Raw genomic sequence first — 18,336 nt, 5'->3', positions numbered from 1 at the left:
GGGACCAATGTAACAAGGCCTACCATAAGTAACACACTACGCCACCATGGACTCAGATCCTGCAGTGCCAGACGTGTCCCACTGCTTAAGCCAGTACATGTCCGGGCCCGTCTGAAGTTTGCTAGAGAGCATTTGGATGATCCAGAGGAGTTTTGGGAGAATATCCTATGGTCTGATGAAACCAAACTGGAACTGTTTGGTAGAAACACAACTTGTCGTGTTTGGAGGAAAAAGAATACTGAGTTGCATCCATCAAACACCATACCTACTGTAAAGCATGGTGGTGGAAACATCATGCTTTGGGGCTGTTTCTCTGCAAAGGGGCCAGGACGACTGATCCGGGTACATGAAAGAATGAATGGGGCCATGTATCGTGAGATTTTGAGTGCAAACCTCCTTCCATCAGCAAGGGCATTGAAGATGAAACGTGGCTGGGTCTTTCAACATGACAATGATCCAAAGCACACCGCCAGGGCAACGAAGGAGTGGCTTCGTAAGAAGCATTTCAAGGTCCTGGAGTGGCCTAGCCAGTCTCCAGATCTCAACCCTATAGAAAACCTTTGGAGGGAGTTGAAAGTCCGTGTTGCCAAGCGAAAAGCCAAAAACATCACTGCTCTAGAGGAGATCTGCATGGAGGAATGGGCCAACATACCAACAACAGTGTGTGGCAACCTTGTGAAGACTTACAGAAAACGTTTGACCTCTGTCATTGCCAACAAAGGATATATTACAAAGTATTGAGATGAAATTTTGTTTCTGACCAAATACTTATTTTCCACCATAATATGCAAATAAAATGTTAAAAAAACAGACAATGTGATTTTCTGGATTTTTTTTTCTCAGTTTGTCTCTTATAGTTGAGGTCTACCTATGATGTAAATTACAGACGCCTCTCATCTTTTTAAGTGGTGGAACTTGCACTATTGCTGACTGACTAAATACTTTTTTACCCCACTTTATATAGATATATATATATATATATGTCCCCCATCCTGGTATACATGTTCCTTGTTCTGGTATATATGTCGCCCATCCTGGTAAATATATCCCCATCCTGTGTTCCATACTTGTATATTTGTCCCCCTTCCTGGTATATATGCCCCTCATCCTGATATATATGTCTCCCATCCTGATATATATGTCTTCTATCCTGGTATATATTTCTCTGCTCCTGTTATATATGTCCTTGTTCTTGGTATACAATATATATCCCCATATCTCCATCCTGGTATATGTATATGTATATATAGGGCAGCGTGGAGGTTCAGTGGATAGCACTGGGTTCAGATCCCACCAAGGACAACATCTGCAAGGAGTTTGTATGTTCTCCCGTGTTTGCGTGGGTTTCCTCCGGGTACTCCGGTTTCCTCCCTCATTCAAAAACATACTGGTAGGGATTCTAGATTGTGAGCCCCATCGAGGACAGCGGTGATAATGTTTGCAAACTGTAAAGCGCTGCGGAATATGTTAGCTCTATATAAAAATAAAGATTATTATTATTATTGCTATATGTCCCCCATCCTGGGACCATTTTGGCCACATATTCAGCTGCATCCTGCACTACAATACCGATCAGTGGCCAATCAGAATCTGGCAGCTGACCTCGGCATGCTATGGTGACGTATACCATCACTATCATGAGATGACAATGTCTGGCATGCCGATGTCAGCTGCAGGCTTGTGATTGGCTAGCAACATGTATTGTAGTGCATGTATCTGGAGAGTCGTTGTCCTCAAAACACTTTAGCTGAATGTCCGTCCTCAGTTGCACATCCAGCTGAAGTAGGCATTGGGGATGGCAGGCCCCCCTCCTGCCCAGTAGAAGGCGCAACCTCTGCGACCATGATCATTACAACCCTGTTCCTGTAGAGGCTAAAGAAACTGAAACCCTGTATGTGTTCCTTATATTTTATTTATCATTATAAAACAAAAAGCTCAATCATATATTTGGCTTTTTTAAAAGGATTTTCCATGTTAATACGGAGGACTTATCCATGGAACAGGTCATCAATATCAGATCGGTGGGAGTTCTACATCTGGCACCCTCACATATCAGCTGTTATCAGCTATTCTGCATATTTTTTATAAGGGCCACTGCGTAGTGAATAAAACTGTGTTGTTCCTGCTCCATATTTATTTACAGCAGGCCACCATGATGCTAATAACAGCTGATTGGTGGGGGTGCTGTATGTGCTGAAATCCAACTGTAATCCATGTGTGAACAATGCCTTGAATGTATAATAAAGTGTACCGTAAGCTGTTTTCCACATTTATCTCTTCACATCAGATGCTTTTTTTGTCCTGATGAAGAAGTAAATAAAGACAAAACTAAGTCTGGATTTGAATTTATTATATGGGATACCAGCAGCTCAGATTAGCCACAAATCCTCTTTATCTAAATACCGTATATACTCGTGTATAAGCTGAGTTTTTCAGCACTTTTTTTGTGCTGAAAATTTCCCGCTCAGCTTATACACGAGTCACGGTCCCAGAAAGCCGGTGGGGGAGGGGGAGCAGCGCAGCAGCGGGTCACAACAGAGGCTGGAGTTGGCGGCTGTGGCTAAAGCCTGTGCCGCTGCTGTAATAGTGCACAGTGCCTGCCGCAGCCGCCGGCTGCCAGCACTCATCATGCTCACCTACCGGTGTGCCCTCGGTGCTGGCACTGGATCTTGTTCCGGCCGCCTGCGCCTGCAGCTCTTCCAGCCGAGTGATCACGTGGCCCCACTCATTAAGGTAACGAATATGCATGCCTCTCCACTCGAATAGGCATGACGCGCATATTCATTACCTTAATGAGCGGGGCCACGTGATCGCTCGGCAGGAAGAGCTGCTGGAAGCCGGAACAAGATGCAGTGCCACCAAGGGAGCCCAGGTAGGTAAATAAAATTATTTTTTTTTAACAGGAATCATACATAGGGATAAGGGGATAAGGAGCCATGCACACCAGGACAGGGACTGGGAAGCAATGCACACCAGGACAGGGACTTTGGAGCCATGCACACCAGGGCAGGGACTGGGGAGCCATGCACATCAGGACAGGGACTGGGGAGCCATGCACACCAGGAGAGGTACTGGGGAGCCATGCATACAATGACAGGGACTGGGGAACCATGCATACATTGTCAGGGACTGGGGAGCCATGCATACCAGGACAGGGACTGGGGAGCCATGCATACAATGACATGGACTGGGGAACCTTGCATACATTGACAGGGACAGGGAGCCATGCATACAATGACAGGGATGGGGGAGCCATGCATACCACAATAGCGATTGGGGGATAATGCATACCCGGCTTATACTTGAGTCAATAAGCTTACCCAGTTTTTCATGGCAAAAGTAGGTGCCTCAGCTTATACTCGGGTCAGCTTATACTCAAGTATATATGGTATACAGATTGGCATGCCAAAACTGAATTAATGCTGGCATCTCTAAAAAAGGCAACTCAGCAATGATTATAAAATATCTTGAACGTACAATGGGATCAGCCAACAATAGTATTATATTACTACCAACCTAGGAACTCGTTCACACATTCAGTGTTTTACATTGGTATGTGTAAGGCTAGTTTCACACTAGCGTTTTGAGGAGCTGCGGAGGGCTGCGGACTTCCTCCGTGAAGCCCCGCCCTCAGCCGCACCTCCGCTGCTAGCTCTGCCTACTTCTGCATGCGGCCTGCGTATCTATTCTTAACATTAGGTACGCAGGTCGTGCCGCTGTATGCGGATGCTTCCGCATGTGTCATTTTGATGATGCGGAGAAAAAAAAATTGCTAAAAGCTGCATCCTACGCTGGTCCCTGCATCGTCAAAACGACGCATGCAGAAGCATCTGCATATAGCGGCATGACCTGCGTACCTAATGTTAAAGATAGGTACGTAGGCCGCATGCAGAAGTAGGCGGAGCTAGCGGCAGAGGTGCGGCCGAGGGCAGGGCTTCACGGAGGAAGTCCACAGCCCTCCGCAGTTCCTCAAAACGCTAATGTGAAACCGGCCTAAGCCAAAATCAGGAGTGTGACAATCAGAGGAAAAGTATAACAGAAACATGTCACCGCTTCTGTATTTTTCACCCACACCTGGTTTTGGCTTACAAATACTGACCAAATACTGAATGTGTGAATGTGGCCTTAGCTGCAGTTTCGTATTCCTGTTTCAGTCCTACGATATTGTCATCAGTTTTTGTTATACAAGGTTCAGAATGCTGTATAACTCGGACGAGGATCATAACACAATGCTCGGACCGGCTGTATAGAAATCATGCTGTCACGCTCTGGTTAGGAAAGCTGACGGCCAGTCTGAGCATTGCGTTGCGATCCTCGTCCTAGTTATATGTCTGTCTGACTCTTCCCTTAGGACAAGTCTATAAAATCTATAAAGTTTGATGTAGGTGTAAACATCCAAGAGAATGAGCACCGGGGAATTGAATGGAATTGAATGCAATGGCGGACTGTGTCCCACATGTATAGCAGACTGGTGACCACAATGGAGGACTGATGTCCATGCGCCCACCATGTTAAATTTAGGGGCGCATGACGCATGCGTCGCCGCTGCAGCGCCCGATGCAAACATGCAAAACGCTAATGTGAACGTAGCCTTATATTTGCAAGATCATATAATCCAAGGTTTGGATTAGTGCATTGAACTCTTACACAAGACAAGGCATTACATGCAGGCTTGGACTGGCCAATAGGGTAACAGCGGAATCCCCCGGTGGGCCCCTGTGCAATGTGGGCCCCCAACCCCACTATATGGGCAGTACTTGGTATAATTCACTTGATTCACTCTGTACAGAAAAAAGCAGCATCTCATCATTCATTCACCAAACTACACAGTTTATTACACTGGTCAAGGCAATTTTTCTGGCAAAAGGTTTTAAAACATATTTTAAGTCAATTTTGGCTGCTGATTACGAATATCAACTCCGTTTTTGGCTATCACATCAGGATTTCGAGATATTTTCAATTTTTGATGAAAATTACTCCTAATGTTTTATGATAAAAACACATGATCTTCGATACTACATTGTATATTTTTAATCAAGGAATAACAAAGATTACAAAGTCTATGTACAGCAAATCAAACATACTTACAGAATTAAACTACAAAATATAAAAACACATATATATGACACACAGATGAATGACAAATGGCAGTTATTTGAGCTTTCTTTTCTTGGCTAATCTGTGATGTATAGCTTTTGGATTGTCTCTCATCAAGCTCCAGCAATAGTCAGCCATCATATGTGAGTCCCACCGGCCTTGATACCGTTCTTCCATTGTTTTAATGTCCTGATGAAAACGCTCCCCTTGTTCCTCGCTCACGTCCCCAAGGTTCTCTGGAAAAAAGTGACTGTGTAAATAGTGAATCTTGATACTCATTCTACATTCAAGATTTCGCAGACTCATTAGTAGCTCTTCCACAATCTCTTCATAGTTGTCTGCTTTCTTATTCCCTAGAAAATTCTGCACCACATTACAAAATGCATTCCAAGCTCTTTATTCTGTCTCATTCATTGATGTGATAAAATTTGGGTCTCTCATAAGTGTTCTTATTTGAGGTCCATCAAATATTCCAGCCTTTTTTTTCTCCTCACTAAGACCAGGAAAAGTTGAATATACAGGTCCTTCTCAAAAAATTAGCATATAGTGTTAAATTTCATTATTTACCATAATGTAATGATTACAATTAAACTTTCATATATTATAGATTCATTATCCACCAACTGAAATTTGTCAGGTCTTTTATTGGTTTAATACTGATGATTTTGGCATACAACTCCTGATAACCCAAAAAACCTGTCTCAATAAATTAGCATATCAAGAAAAGGTTCTCTAAACGACCTATTACCCTAATCTTCTGAATCAACTAATTAACTCTAAACACATGCAAAAGATACCTAAGGCTTTTATAAACTCCCTGCCTGGTTCATTACTCAAAACCCCCATCATGGGTAAGACTAGCGACCTGACAGATGTCAAGAAGGCCATCATTGACACCCTCAAGCAAGAGGGTAAGACCCAGAAAGAAATTTCTCAACAAATAGGCTGTTCCCAGAGTGCTGTATCAAGGCACCTCAATGGTAAGTCTGTTGGAAGGAAACAATGTGGCAGAAAACGCTGTACAACGAGAAGAGGAGACCGGACCCTGAGGAAGATTGTGGAGAAGGACCGATTCCAGACCTTGGGGAACCTGAGGAAGCAGTGGACTGAGTCTGGTGTGGAAACATCCAGAGCCACCGTGCACAGGCGTGTGCAGGAAATGGGCTACAGGTGCCGCATTCCCCAGGTAAAGCCACTTTTGAACCATAAACAGCGGCAGAGGCGCCTGACCTGGGCTACAGAGAAGCAGCACTGGACTGTTGCTAAGTGGTCCCAAGTACTTTTTTCTGATGAAAGCAAATTTTGCATGTCATTCGGAAATCAAGGTGCCAGAGTCTGGAGGAAGACTGGGGAGAAGGAAATGCCAAAATGCCTGAAGTCCAGTGTCAAGTACCCACAGTCAGTGATGGTGTGGGGTGCCATGTCAGCTGCTGGTGTTGGTCCACTGTGTTTCATCAAGGGCAGGGTCAATGCAGCTAGCTATCAGGAGATTTTGGAGCACTTCATGCTTCCATCGGCTGAAATGCTTTATGGAGATGAAGATTTCATTTTTCAGCACGACCTGGCACCTGCTCACAGTGCCAAAACCACTGGTAACTGGTTTACTGACCATGGTATTACTGTGCTCAATTGGCCTGCCAACTCTCCTGACCTGAACCCCATAGAGAATCTGTGGGATATTGTGAAGAGAAAGTTGAGAGACGCAAGACCCAACACTCTGGATGAGCTTAAGGCCGCTATTGAAGCATCCTGGGCCTCCATAACATCTCAGCAGTGTCACAGGCTGATTGCCTCCATGCCACGCCGCATTGAAGCAGTCATTTCTGCCAAAGGATTCCCGACCAAGTATTGAGTGCATAACTGAACATTATTATTTGTTGGTTTTTTTGTTTGTTATTAAAAAACACTTTTATTTGATTGGATGGGTGAAATATGCTAATTTATTGAGACAGGTTTTTTGGGTTATCAGGAGTTGTATGCCAAAATCATCAGTATTAAAACAATAAAAGACCTGACAAATTTCAGTTGGTGGATAATGAATCTATAATATATGAAAGTTTAATTGTAATCATTACATTATGGTAAATAATGAAATTTAACACTATATGCTAATTTTTTGAGAAGGACCTGTATATAAAGCATTCTCCACTGTGACTGAGAGCTTTGACAAACTGCTTCATCAATCCAAGTTTTATTTGTAAGGGAGGAAAGACAATGTCCTTCCTATCCACTAGAGGATCATGGATGACATTCTTATCGCCAGATGCCAAACTCTGTCGCTGAGGCCATTCAGTTTTTTCACCCAATGCTCTGCTGTAGCTCTACTGTCCCAGTAGCACAGAAAACAAGGGTGTTATCATAACAAATGGGAATTCAAACAAAACAAAGATATTCTCACATTTATTGAGAGACTAAATGAAAACTAAATTTACCTTAGTGAACCGTATAAACCTGCACTTTTCATACACTACTTATATTTATCATGGAATTCTTGAAAATGTGCTATATACCTATAGCACAAAAACATGATGTGATAGAGAAATTATAGGATCAGATTTGAATTCAGCACCCTCAAATTAGTCTAAAACTGTTCTAAAAGTCCATGACATATTTTTTTTTTTTATAGACCAGTGTTATTATATAGAGATGTAGGTGTATTTGTGAACGAGGGTAGTGTAATATTTGTATGCAGGTGAAAAGTGGGCCCCCAACGTCATTGTTACTGGTGGTCCCTTGGCACCCCTGTCCGACACTGTTTACATGTGACGTACAGCTGCACTCCGCACTTCGCCTCTCGCGACTAACACAAGGGACGTATTGATTGTTGTGTATCTAATTTGTCATGCCTTATACTACTGTCATCACAGTGTCCAGAGAACTGCACATTGATATTCTTCTTAAAAGCAGTAGACAAACTGTTATTGTTTATTCCCCAGCTCTTCTGGAGAAGCCTATCAGCAAAAGGCGGGATTCAGAGGCCGCGCAGAAGGCAAAGACATTTTACAACTCCTGTATGAATGAAAGTAAGTGACTGAAGGATCTCGCATAATATTAATGACCTGTGGATTGTGTTTTCTGTTGATAGCTGAAATGAATATTAGAAGTACTGCAAAAAAACTAACCAGACACCCCTTACAGAATAAAGCAAGTGTGAACAGGTACAAGCTGCTAAGACTGCATAACATGCACACGTTGGCCAATTCATTTGTGTCCACCAGTACCTTTCTTTGGTAGGCCCTTAAACCTAATATTTACCTAACATGCCTCTCCTGGGCCAAAAGCCTATAATAACAAGTAAATCAGTATGTTATTTCAGTATTATCCTTCTTAGATAGCAATAGCTAAATTCACAGTGTGTGTATTTTTTGATATACACAAGTTTGGCCAATAAACCGATTAACGTTTCTGATTGTGATAAAGATATGAGACCAAAAGAATCGAACTATTCTCATTATCTGTAAAACTGAACGGTCTGGTAGGTATTGGTGTCACAGAAAAGACAATGGATTTAGCCTGGCTTAGGATATCGACATAACCCACCTCTGTCCCCATTGCTCCCTCCATCCGGCACTCGCCTCATCAGCAAAGACTACGATAATAGCCGATAGTGTTGGGTTTGACAAGTGGTTGACAGTTAATTTTGAATTAATTAATTATTTGACTTGTTCTTTTGTCTGTGCTACGTTGTAGCTGAAATAGAAGTAGCTGACATGAAGCCTCTAATAAAACTATTAAAGCAATCATCGCTTCGCTGGCCGGTGCTGGAATCCAATCTCGGAAGTGAGGGCAGGTGGTCGGAAAGGAAGTTTAACTTTCTTCAATCTCTAGCAGAACTTCGAAGTCAATACAGTACTTCAGTCTTCATGCGTGTTTATGTGGCCACAGATGACAAACTATCTAATAACTTTATAATAAAGGTAAGAATTTAGATGTACACATTTTATTCATGTAGGGAAAATCATATATACATAATTTCATTTTATTTAAGTTACAATTTGTTTTAAAGATTTATTTATAGAGACCGATTTAAGTCTATCTCTAGGTTCAAACAGTTTTCTTTATTCTGGAGATCTTTTCTATAACTGTATTTTCTAGGGAGTATTATCTGAAATACTTCATCCTAGCTGGAACTCTGCAAAAACATTCATAAATGGTTAAGAATTGGCTGCATGGATTGATTGAATTTATTTTTACTTTTCTATCGTATATATTTTATTCTTACTTTTGGCAACCTACTGCTACGACTGTCAGCTCTTGCTTAAGATCTGCTTTATACAGCTCAGGTCAAATCAGGCCAATGGAAAACATATTTATGGAAACATGAAGAATGCACAGCTCCTTGTGGTCCATCTGTCAGTTGCATACTCATGAACAAAGGCACATATTTTACTATGTGAAAAGTTTTAATCTACCCACAAACTCCTAAAGTTTCTTGAACATGAGCTAGCATGTATAGATTCATCCTTTGTGTTAAACTCTGCCTTGATATTTAAACCAACCATATCAGAACATGTTGCATTAATATAAAAACTATTATCCAAGTTAATTTTTACATTTTTGTGGAGCTTATTCCTTCCACTCACACAACATGGTGTTCATTACTGCCTGTATAAAGACACAGTGGCATAGTGTGGGTTGTTTGAATTTGGTGTAAAGCAAGCACTGTACTATGAAACCCACTAATAATGCCCCCTTAGTTCTCCCTAACAGTACTCCTTGCAAACAATTATAGCCGCCTGCATTTCCCCATAAAATAAAGTCTTAAGTGCCCCCTTTAACACTAGAAGTCCCAGAGAGGGGTCATTTAACATTTCTACCTTTGGAACCTTTGGAGCTCGAAATTTCTGGGACTTCTAGTGTTAAAAAGTATTAATGCCCCCTTAGTGTTTCCTTAAAACTAATAATTCCACCTTTTTATTATTTTTATTATTATTATTATTTATTTATATAGCACCATTAATTCCATGGTGCTGTACATGAGAAGGGGTTACATCAAAATAAAAATATCACTTACAGTAAACAAAACTAACAATGACAGACTGGTACAGATGGGCGAGGACCCTGCCCTTTAGGGCTTACATTCTACAGGATTATGGGGAAGGAGACAGGAGATCGAGGGTTGCAGTAGCTCCAATGGTGTTGAGGTGGCCGTGTGGTCTTTACAGGCTGTAAGCTTCCTTGAAGAGGTGGGTTTTCAGGTTTGCGGTAAATTTTTACCACAATACACAAAAAGTAAAATTTGTACTCACCTATTCTGAGCAAGAAAGTCCTATTTTTCCCAGCACATAGAGTGTCCGTGACTGTTAGCGCAACGACAGCCTGCAGCCTAGAAGACGGAGAATGGTGGGGCAAGAAACCTATGACTACCTGCTCTGCCACAGGATCTAATGGAATTGGCATCATGTTGATGCTGATACAGTTCAAAGTGTCACTCGTGCGTAGATCCTGGGCATCCAGATCTTTGACTCCAACACTTCTGGTGTAAAATCTTAAGAGGAAAAAGTACTACTTCCTTTTCTTTCTCCTTTTACTTTTTTTGTTGCCACTGACAGTTATAAATAATATGCTCAATTGCTTACTTCCAGCTTGTACATTTACTGAAATAAAAGTATTTTTTATTTGCAGTTTGACCAAGCATCTCTGTCCCTATTATCTCACGAGGATTACCTTGATAATAGCACTATCGCACTTAAAGTAAGTATTAATACTTCATTTGTAACTGTAGGCATCAGAGATGATCACTAGCATACCCATAGAAATACAAGGGAGATTTACTCAATAAGCTGATGAAAACCTGTCTGTTTTTTGTTGTCGAAAAGTTATTCTAATATGTTCTAAGATTCTTCCTAGTGTGATGTGTTTCCTAAGTTTTGAGCTCTAGTTGCTCATGCCGAGTGGCTTCCTACTAGAGGTGAGCACATTTTTGGTAATTCAAATTCATCAATTTTTTTTTTTCGAAAATTGATCTGTGGCAAATTGAATGTACTGCAGAGCCTCCAATGGCCTAAAAAATGTGTATGGCACAACACTATTAGCTTTTTATCACAACATGTTCTTCACTTCTCTGTTGGCACACACTATATTTAAAGTTTCTTCAGCGTTGTATGGCTTTTTCTACCCATCTCTATTGCTAAGCTGCAATCTGTTATGTCCTCTCACTATCCAAATTCACACAAAAAATGGCTGCTGCACTCCCTGCTTCTGCTTGTATACAGGCTATGATACACATTCCTAAATGGCATGTGTTGTGATAGCTGCAAGGCATTATGGGGAATTTCATCTAAGGTCATGTGATCCTTTTCTGACTGATGCAATCTTCTGCAATGTCTAAAATTGCCGGAGCAATTGGTGAGTGTTCAAATTCACCAGAGTCAGTGAATTTCTTGAATTTGTTTTCCATATTATTGATTTTCTCATTTTTGGTTACGATTGATTGATTTTGAATTAGGTATGACCCGAGCATTAAGTCCTTCCTTGTGATAAGCAAGAGCCCTGGGTAAGCTCGTCTTCCAGTTTCACTAAGTTAATAACAAACATTGCCATACTTTACACAATCAGAACTGAAAAACAGTAAAACTGTTTTGTTTGGAGTTTCCATTTAATGGGATTGTCCATTCTAAACCACAAGTCTGCAGTGCTTTGTGGTTTATATGACTGCAGGCTTGGGAATTCTTGCATCGTATGGTCGCAAGTATGCGAAATGCATATTCCAACCAGCCTGTTTCCGGCTTCACTTAATACACTTGCATTGAGCTAGTAGACGCCCATTTAGTCAGATTGTAGCCATGAGTATGCATATTGTATCCTTGTGGTCACATGACTGCCATTACCGGTGAATCCTCACAGTCCACAGTGCACTCAATGTAAGGATTCATAAGTCTGCAGTCGGCAAGCCCTTTGACTCTTACTTGCCAACTCTCCTTGAGGCTTCAAAAAATGAGGAGATCTTCCAGACTCTCAACAGAGTAGAAAAATATTCCAGACAGTATAGAAACTTAACAGAAAGTAATGCTTCCAGAAGGTTTCTTTTGTGGCATGCTAGAAGGCAGTGTCGTCACTATCATCCAAATAAACAATCATGGAGCTTGGGTGTGGTGAAGAAGGGTGGTAATTGTGGCCTAAAAAAGGAGCTTGAATATGGGGAAATATTTTTTGGCTTTCATTATCCTCTCAGTAAATCCATAATAAGTCAGCAAGTGTAATATAATGGACGGTGAAGCTGATCGGACAATGTGGGTCGCGAGCCAAAATAAAAAAAAAAAATTACATTGCTGTTAAATTCTAACATTCAGACTTTTCTAATAGGATTAACAGTTTAAGCTTCAAAAGTCTCATTTTTTTTCAGTTTTTTTAGACAGGATATAGCGATCATACAGATCTGTGGCTTCATGTTACCTCTACCTCGGAAACATTGGATAGCCGATTGTTTTTTCGGCAGCTATTTATCTCAACTCACCCACATACAGTTTATCTTGGTCAAGCTCTCTCTTGTTCTCTATGAGAGATCCTCTACCAGACTCCATTGGCAGCGGCCTAACTCCCTGCTGAACAAAAGTATTGATCATTGAAATTCTAATGGTCGGATACTTCTCTACCTCTTGACCATCTGTCAGGGGAATGTCGGAAGACCCTCATAGATGATTGACCAATCCTGTAAAAATCAGTGGGTTTGGCTGACTTTTAACTAATGTTTATGGGGTCTTTATCCCAGTCCTTTATATATAACTTATTTACATTACAGTATTTTGACCCTCCCTATATTAAACATATAATACAATGGCTCTTTCTTCTATCATCCTATTTTATAGCCCATGTCTATGGCTCTGTATTTGGTTATTTACTAAATAATAAAAAAACTTTATTTCACGATTTCCAAAATCAGCTTCCATTAATCACATTAAGGGCTGTAAAGCTGTAATGATAAATCTGCAGGCATTGACTTAGATGAGCTCCCCTATGTGCTGATTCTATTGATGCCAGTTATTGATCTAGCTTTATATCAAAAACACAATGCAAGGTCACACCAACTCTCACAGGCAAAAGTCACATCAACCCTTTCTGGTCTGCTCAGCACCAAATGAACTAATTTCAGCTTAGAAAAAACACCGTGGACATGTTGCCAAGGATTGACATCTAATATGATTTCATCTGTAATCTTTTATTTTCCTTAATCCTGCAGGATTTTTCTACTCATATGTCCATTTTTATCTGTTAATTAGAAAAGAAGAAAAAGTAAAATGTCATAATAAAACAAGTAAATGCTGCGTACCTTCCTTTTCATGTATCTGAATGTAAGCTATAGTATGACTAAAATTAATTAACCCCTATCTGACACTAGACACAATAATCCGTCCATGTGTCCTTGGCCTATTTGACCAGGGACGGTTTATTACGTCTGCACGATCGCCCGCGCATACGGGTGGTGTGTGGGCGATCGCTGCCGGGTGTCAGCTGATTCTAACAGCTGACATCCAGCACAAAGTGCCCGCAGCGGGTAATTTAACCACGGAAATGCTGTGATCGAGCACGATCGCAGCATTCTGGGAGCCGGCAGAGCGCTGACAGCCCCTCTGCCTCTGGATCGGAGACCCCATGGCGTGCCGCGAGGTCCCGATCGTTGCCATGGTGACCCGATGTTGTCAAGACGATATCTGGGTCACCAGACCTACAAAACTTGCTGACCATGCCCAGGGCATGATGAGCAAGTTTATCTGTCAGTGCAGAGCTAACACTTTCTACAGCATGAAGATGCTGCTGCATTTCCTTGCTATAGAAGCGATCAGCCTGCAAAAAATCATAGTTCCATAGTGGGACAAAGTAAGAAAGATAGAAAAAAGTTAAAAAAAATGTTTAAATAATTGTAAAAATATAAAAAAAATAAAAAATAAAAATAAAAAACTCAAAAGATATTGTATCTCTAAATAAATATTTGAGTGAAAAAATATAACCAATAAAAGTACACATATTTAGTATCGCCGCTTTCACAATGACCCGACCTATAAAATTGTCCCACTAGTTAACCCCCTTTAGGGAACATCATAAAAAAATAAAAAACAAGGCAAAAAACAATGCTTTATCATCATACTGCCGAACAAAGAGTGGAATAAAACACGATCAAGAAAACAGATATAAATCAACATGGGACTGCTGAAAACATCATCTTGTCCTGCAAAAAACAAGCTCCATCAGTGGAAAAATAAAAAAGTTACAGCTCTCAGAATAAAGTGATGCAAAAATAATTATTTTTTAATGTAAAATAGCTTTTATTGTATAAAAGTGCCAAAACATTAAAAAAAACTATATAAATGAGGTATTGCTGGAATCCTACTGACCCAAACAATGAAACTACTTATCAATTTTACCACACACGGAAAAGCATAAACCCCCCCACCCACAAAAAGTAATTCCTGAATTGCTGGTTTTAGTTAATTCTGCCCCCTAAAAATCAGAATAGAAAGCGATCATAAAATGTCATGTGCCTGAAAATGGTACCAATAAAAGCTTCAACTCGTCCTGCAAAAGACAAGACCTCACATGACTCTGGGCCAAAATATGGAAAAAGTTATAACTCTCAAAATGTGGTGATGGAAAGACTATTTTTTGCAATAAAAAGTGTCTTTTTGACAGCTGCCAAACATAGAAACCTGATATAAATCTGGTATCCCTGTAATCACACCGACCCAAAGAATAAAGTTGCCTAATCACTTAGACCATATGAGGAACAGCGTAAAAAATAATTAAAACCAATGCTTCACATGCTGTTGATTTTTTCATACGCCCTCCCAAAGATCACAGAAGGTTCAGTGCACATTTATCACTGAATCACATATTTCCATTGTAGCATAGCGACTGGTCATGTGAATGATGGATGGTATGTATCGCAGAGGTAGATGGCCCTGTGATGGAAGCCTGGGTATGTTTTTCTCAAGCAGATCTACTGCTTAGGGGTTTGTTTACATTGGGAAAGGCTTCCAGGTGATTGGAGAGATGGGTGGGTTCAGTCACCTACAAACCCAGCCAAAGAGGCATGTCTGAACACGTAAAATGGTTTTGTGTGTAAGGACCTGTGGTGATGTCACGCTCACCTGACTAGCCATGTGACAGGTACCTGGGTGTGGTTACACCTATGTAATAGAGGTGTGTGTAGCACATAGAGAGAGAGATTGAGTGAGTGTGTGAGTGTCTGTCAGGGTGGACACACTTCCGTGTGTCTTGGCAGGACACTGCAGAATGGCCTGTCTGTTGGATGGTTCCAAGTCGGGACGTCCTGGAAGCACACAGAGACCATTCCAGGCTGGAGAGCTTGCGTGCTGGACATAGCATGGACGGTCGGTGTTGGAGGCTTCTGGGATTGGAGTTGTCCTGGAAGCACCCGGAGATCGTAGACCTGGACGGTCTGTGTTGAGGACCTGGGACTGACCTGAAGTCAGTGTAAGGTGTGGAACTTCTGAGAGGTAACCCCGGACAACGGGATTATAATATACAGCAGAGAAGCCTATCTGCTACGTGAACTGTCTAATGTTTCATGACTGTAATGAAATGGACTGTACCCTGTCTTGTTTATGCGGAGTTTAAATAAACCATATGGACTGATATGTGTGAGATATCGTGCCTGAAGTGTTTATCCTGCTGCCAAGTGAGTATCCCCAAGACCCGTAGCGGGTGAAACGCTACAATTGGTGGAGAATGCGGGCAAAGATCCGAAGAGCACATGATGCAGCGCTGGCTGGTCTGAGCCAGAAGAGTGGACGGTCTTGAAAACCGTGAGTAAATACTGACCGGGGTCAGTGAGAATTGTCATTGGTGGGATACCTTCGAGGAGAAGAGGGTCCCAGGAACCTGTGCAGCAATGGCAGGTAACGAATGGAGATTCGTGTTATACTGACTGGGGTCAGAGAAAAGGAAAGACTGAGTGGGAACGACTGAAGGATGCCTCTGGTGAGGGGAGGTATCCGAGAAACCTGTGCGGCACCGACAGGTAACGGGAAGGAACCGTGTTGTACTGAACGGGGTCAGAGAGTGAGAAAACTGTTGTGTCTGGGCACCTCTGAGGCCGAGGGGTGTCCAGGAACCCGTGAAGTTGCCAAAGGGTGACGGTCTGAAAACCGTGTATTATGCTGATCGGGATCAGTGAGAAACTATATTTGGGCTGTGTTAAAGCCGGGTGTGTAACAGACTGAAATCTGTGTTGTTCTGACCGGGGTCAGTGAAAGACTGAGTTTTTTTTTTCCTGAGAGTCAGCTTGCTGTGGCTCAGTGAGGTCACGAAGTTTGCTGTGGCTCGGTGGGGTCACGAAGGTGACAAGCGGCTTGCTGTGGATCGGCGGGTTCACGAAATCTGCGGTGCAGAGCCTTGTGAAGTGTAGCTGCAGTTGCAGCAAAGAGAAAAAAGAGAAAGAAAAAAAAAAAAAAGGAGAAGACATTGCTGGTTTAGAGTGTGCAGACTCTTAAAGGGCCAGAGTCACATTGGTGTGCTGTGCGAACTGGGGCCTGAGAGTACGGTGGGAAGTCCACGGGGTGTACCCCAGAGTGGGGTGGTGTCTCTAAAGGGGTGGAGTCCCAAAACAGAGTGGTGACCCCAAATAATTATGGTTGGCCAAAAAGGGCTGCGTCTCAAAAGGGGGTAGTTGCCCAAAAGGGGGTTGAGTCCCTAAAAGGGGTGGTGGCCCTAAAGGAGAAAATGGTCCACAAGGGGGCGGTAACCCAAAAGGGGGTGGAGTCCAAAAAAGGGGCGGTAACCCAAATAGGGATGGCGGAAAAAAGAGGCGGTGGTGAATGCATCATTGGATAGTAGGCCGGACTGTAAGTTATCCTCAGACTTGTGGGAGGAGGGGGTTCCTCTACAGCTGGAGGGTGGAAGTCTCATTACTGTTGCAGGGGCATACGTTAAGTCAGTAATGGGTCCCAAAATTGACGGGTCAGACATTGGGGTGACCAGTGTGAAGGGTTCATCTGCCCAACTTACCAACATGATGTCACCAAATGTGTACACCGAAATGACTGTTTGTGGTGTGGTAGATAAACCATGTGGAGCTGACGCCCAGAAAGAGTGTGACTTGGGGGTTCACCATACTGTGGGGTATGACACAGACTATGCGGGTGACTGTGACTCTGAGGAAGTTGGGGAGTACAGTGAAGAGCCCCACCAAAAGAAAAAGTCTTCCCATCGCTGGAGACGTAAAGGGTGCAAAGAAATGGTACCAGTTGCACTTTGTGAAGAAGTGGAGGAGGCCACCAATGGAGTGGGGCCTGAAGTTGACTCAGGGATGAGTGACATAGGTGGAAGACCTTGTAGCAAAAGTGTAGTGACTAAAGGTTTGGTGACAAAGACACACTGTGACGTAAAGGCCAAAGCTCAAGGCCTACGTGGTGACCGCTGGGGGCGGGGCAAACCAAACACGGAGATGTTGATGTGTGATGCTCAAAACCGACTGAGACGGTTCTCTCGACTGGTAGGGCAAGGTGACTGTGACGTGTCATTACCAGTAGCAACCACTAGAGCTGAGTACGAGGTTGTGCGGACGGAGGCACTGACACAGGGGAAGGATAGTCCTCCCCAAGGTAAAGTCAGGATGGCAGGGGTAGCCATAATAGAAATTGTGACCTGTGTGAGTGCCGACTGCAGGTTACAGGATGACCGATTGGGTGGTGGTGACTCCCATTCAGATGTTGACGCCAGATGGAAGAGTTAGAGGCAGTGACTCCTCCCTTAGCTCACAGCTTAGTGACCTAAGGGGGAGATCCTGTAGCAGAAGAAATGACAAGGGGTCATCCTTATCAAAGCATGTGACGGAAATGGTTGACAGACGGTTTGATTGTCAGGGACGACAGAGAAGGGTCTCTGGTCGGGTAATAGAAAGTGCCAAAGCCCCACGGCTTTAGGCAGATGGTGGAATATGTAGCATAGCGACTGGTCATGTGAATGATGGATGGTATGTATCGCAGAGGTAGATGGCCCTGTGATGGAAGCCTGGGTATGTTTTGCTCAAGCAGATCTACTGCTTAGGGGTTTGTTTACATCGGGAAAGGCTTCCAGGTGATTGGAGAGATGGGTGGGTTCAGTCACCTACAAACCCAGCCAAAGAGGCATGTCTGAACACGTAAGATGGTTTTGTGTGTAAGGACCTGTGGTGATGTCACGCTCACCTGACAGCCATGTGACAGGTACCTGGGTGTGGTTACACCTATGTAATAGAGGTGTGTGTAGCACATAGAGAGAGAGATTGAGTGACTGTGTGAG

General features: G+C 42.6%; 1 protein-coding gene across 1 annotated transcript in view; it reads left to right on the top strand.

The window, feature by feature from the left end:
• The window catches only part of PHEX (phosphate regulating endopeptidase X-linked), a 467,693-nt gene that overhangs the window by 170,965 nt on the left and 278,392 nt on the right, over positions 1-18,336 (top strand). The window contains exons 4-6 of the mRNA XM_069761473.1: positions 8,034-8,120; positions 8,788-9,014; positions 10,723-10,791. Coding sequence (XP_069617574.1) covers positions 8,034-8,120; positions 8,788-9,014; positions 10,723-10,791 — 383 coding nt within the window. The remainder of the gene's footprint in view (positions 1-8,033; positions 8,121-8,787; positions 9,015-10,722; positions 10,792-18,336) is intronic.

Source organism: Ranitomeya imitator, chromosome 3 (assembly GCF_032444005.1).
Source record: "Ranitomeya imitator isolate aRanImi1 chromosome 3, aRanImi1.pri, whole genome shotgun sequence".
NCBI classification, from domain to species: domain Eukaryota; kingdom Metazoa; phylum Chordata; class Amphibia; order Anura; family Dendrobatidae; genus Ranitomeya; species Ranitomeya imitator.
Note: the sequence above shows the minus strand (reverse complement) of the source record. Positions and strands in the feature narration are given on the sequence as shown.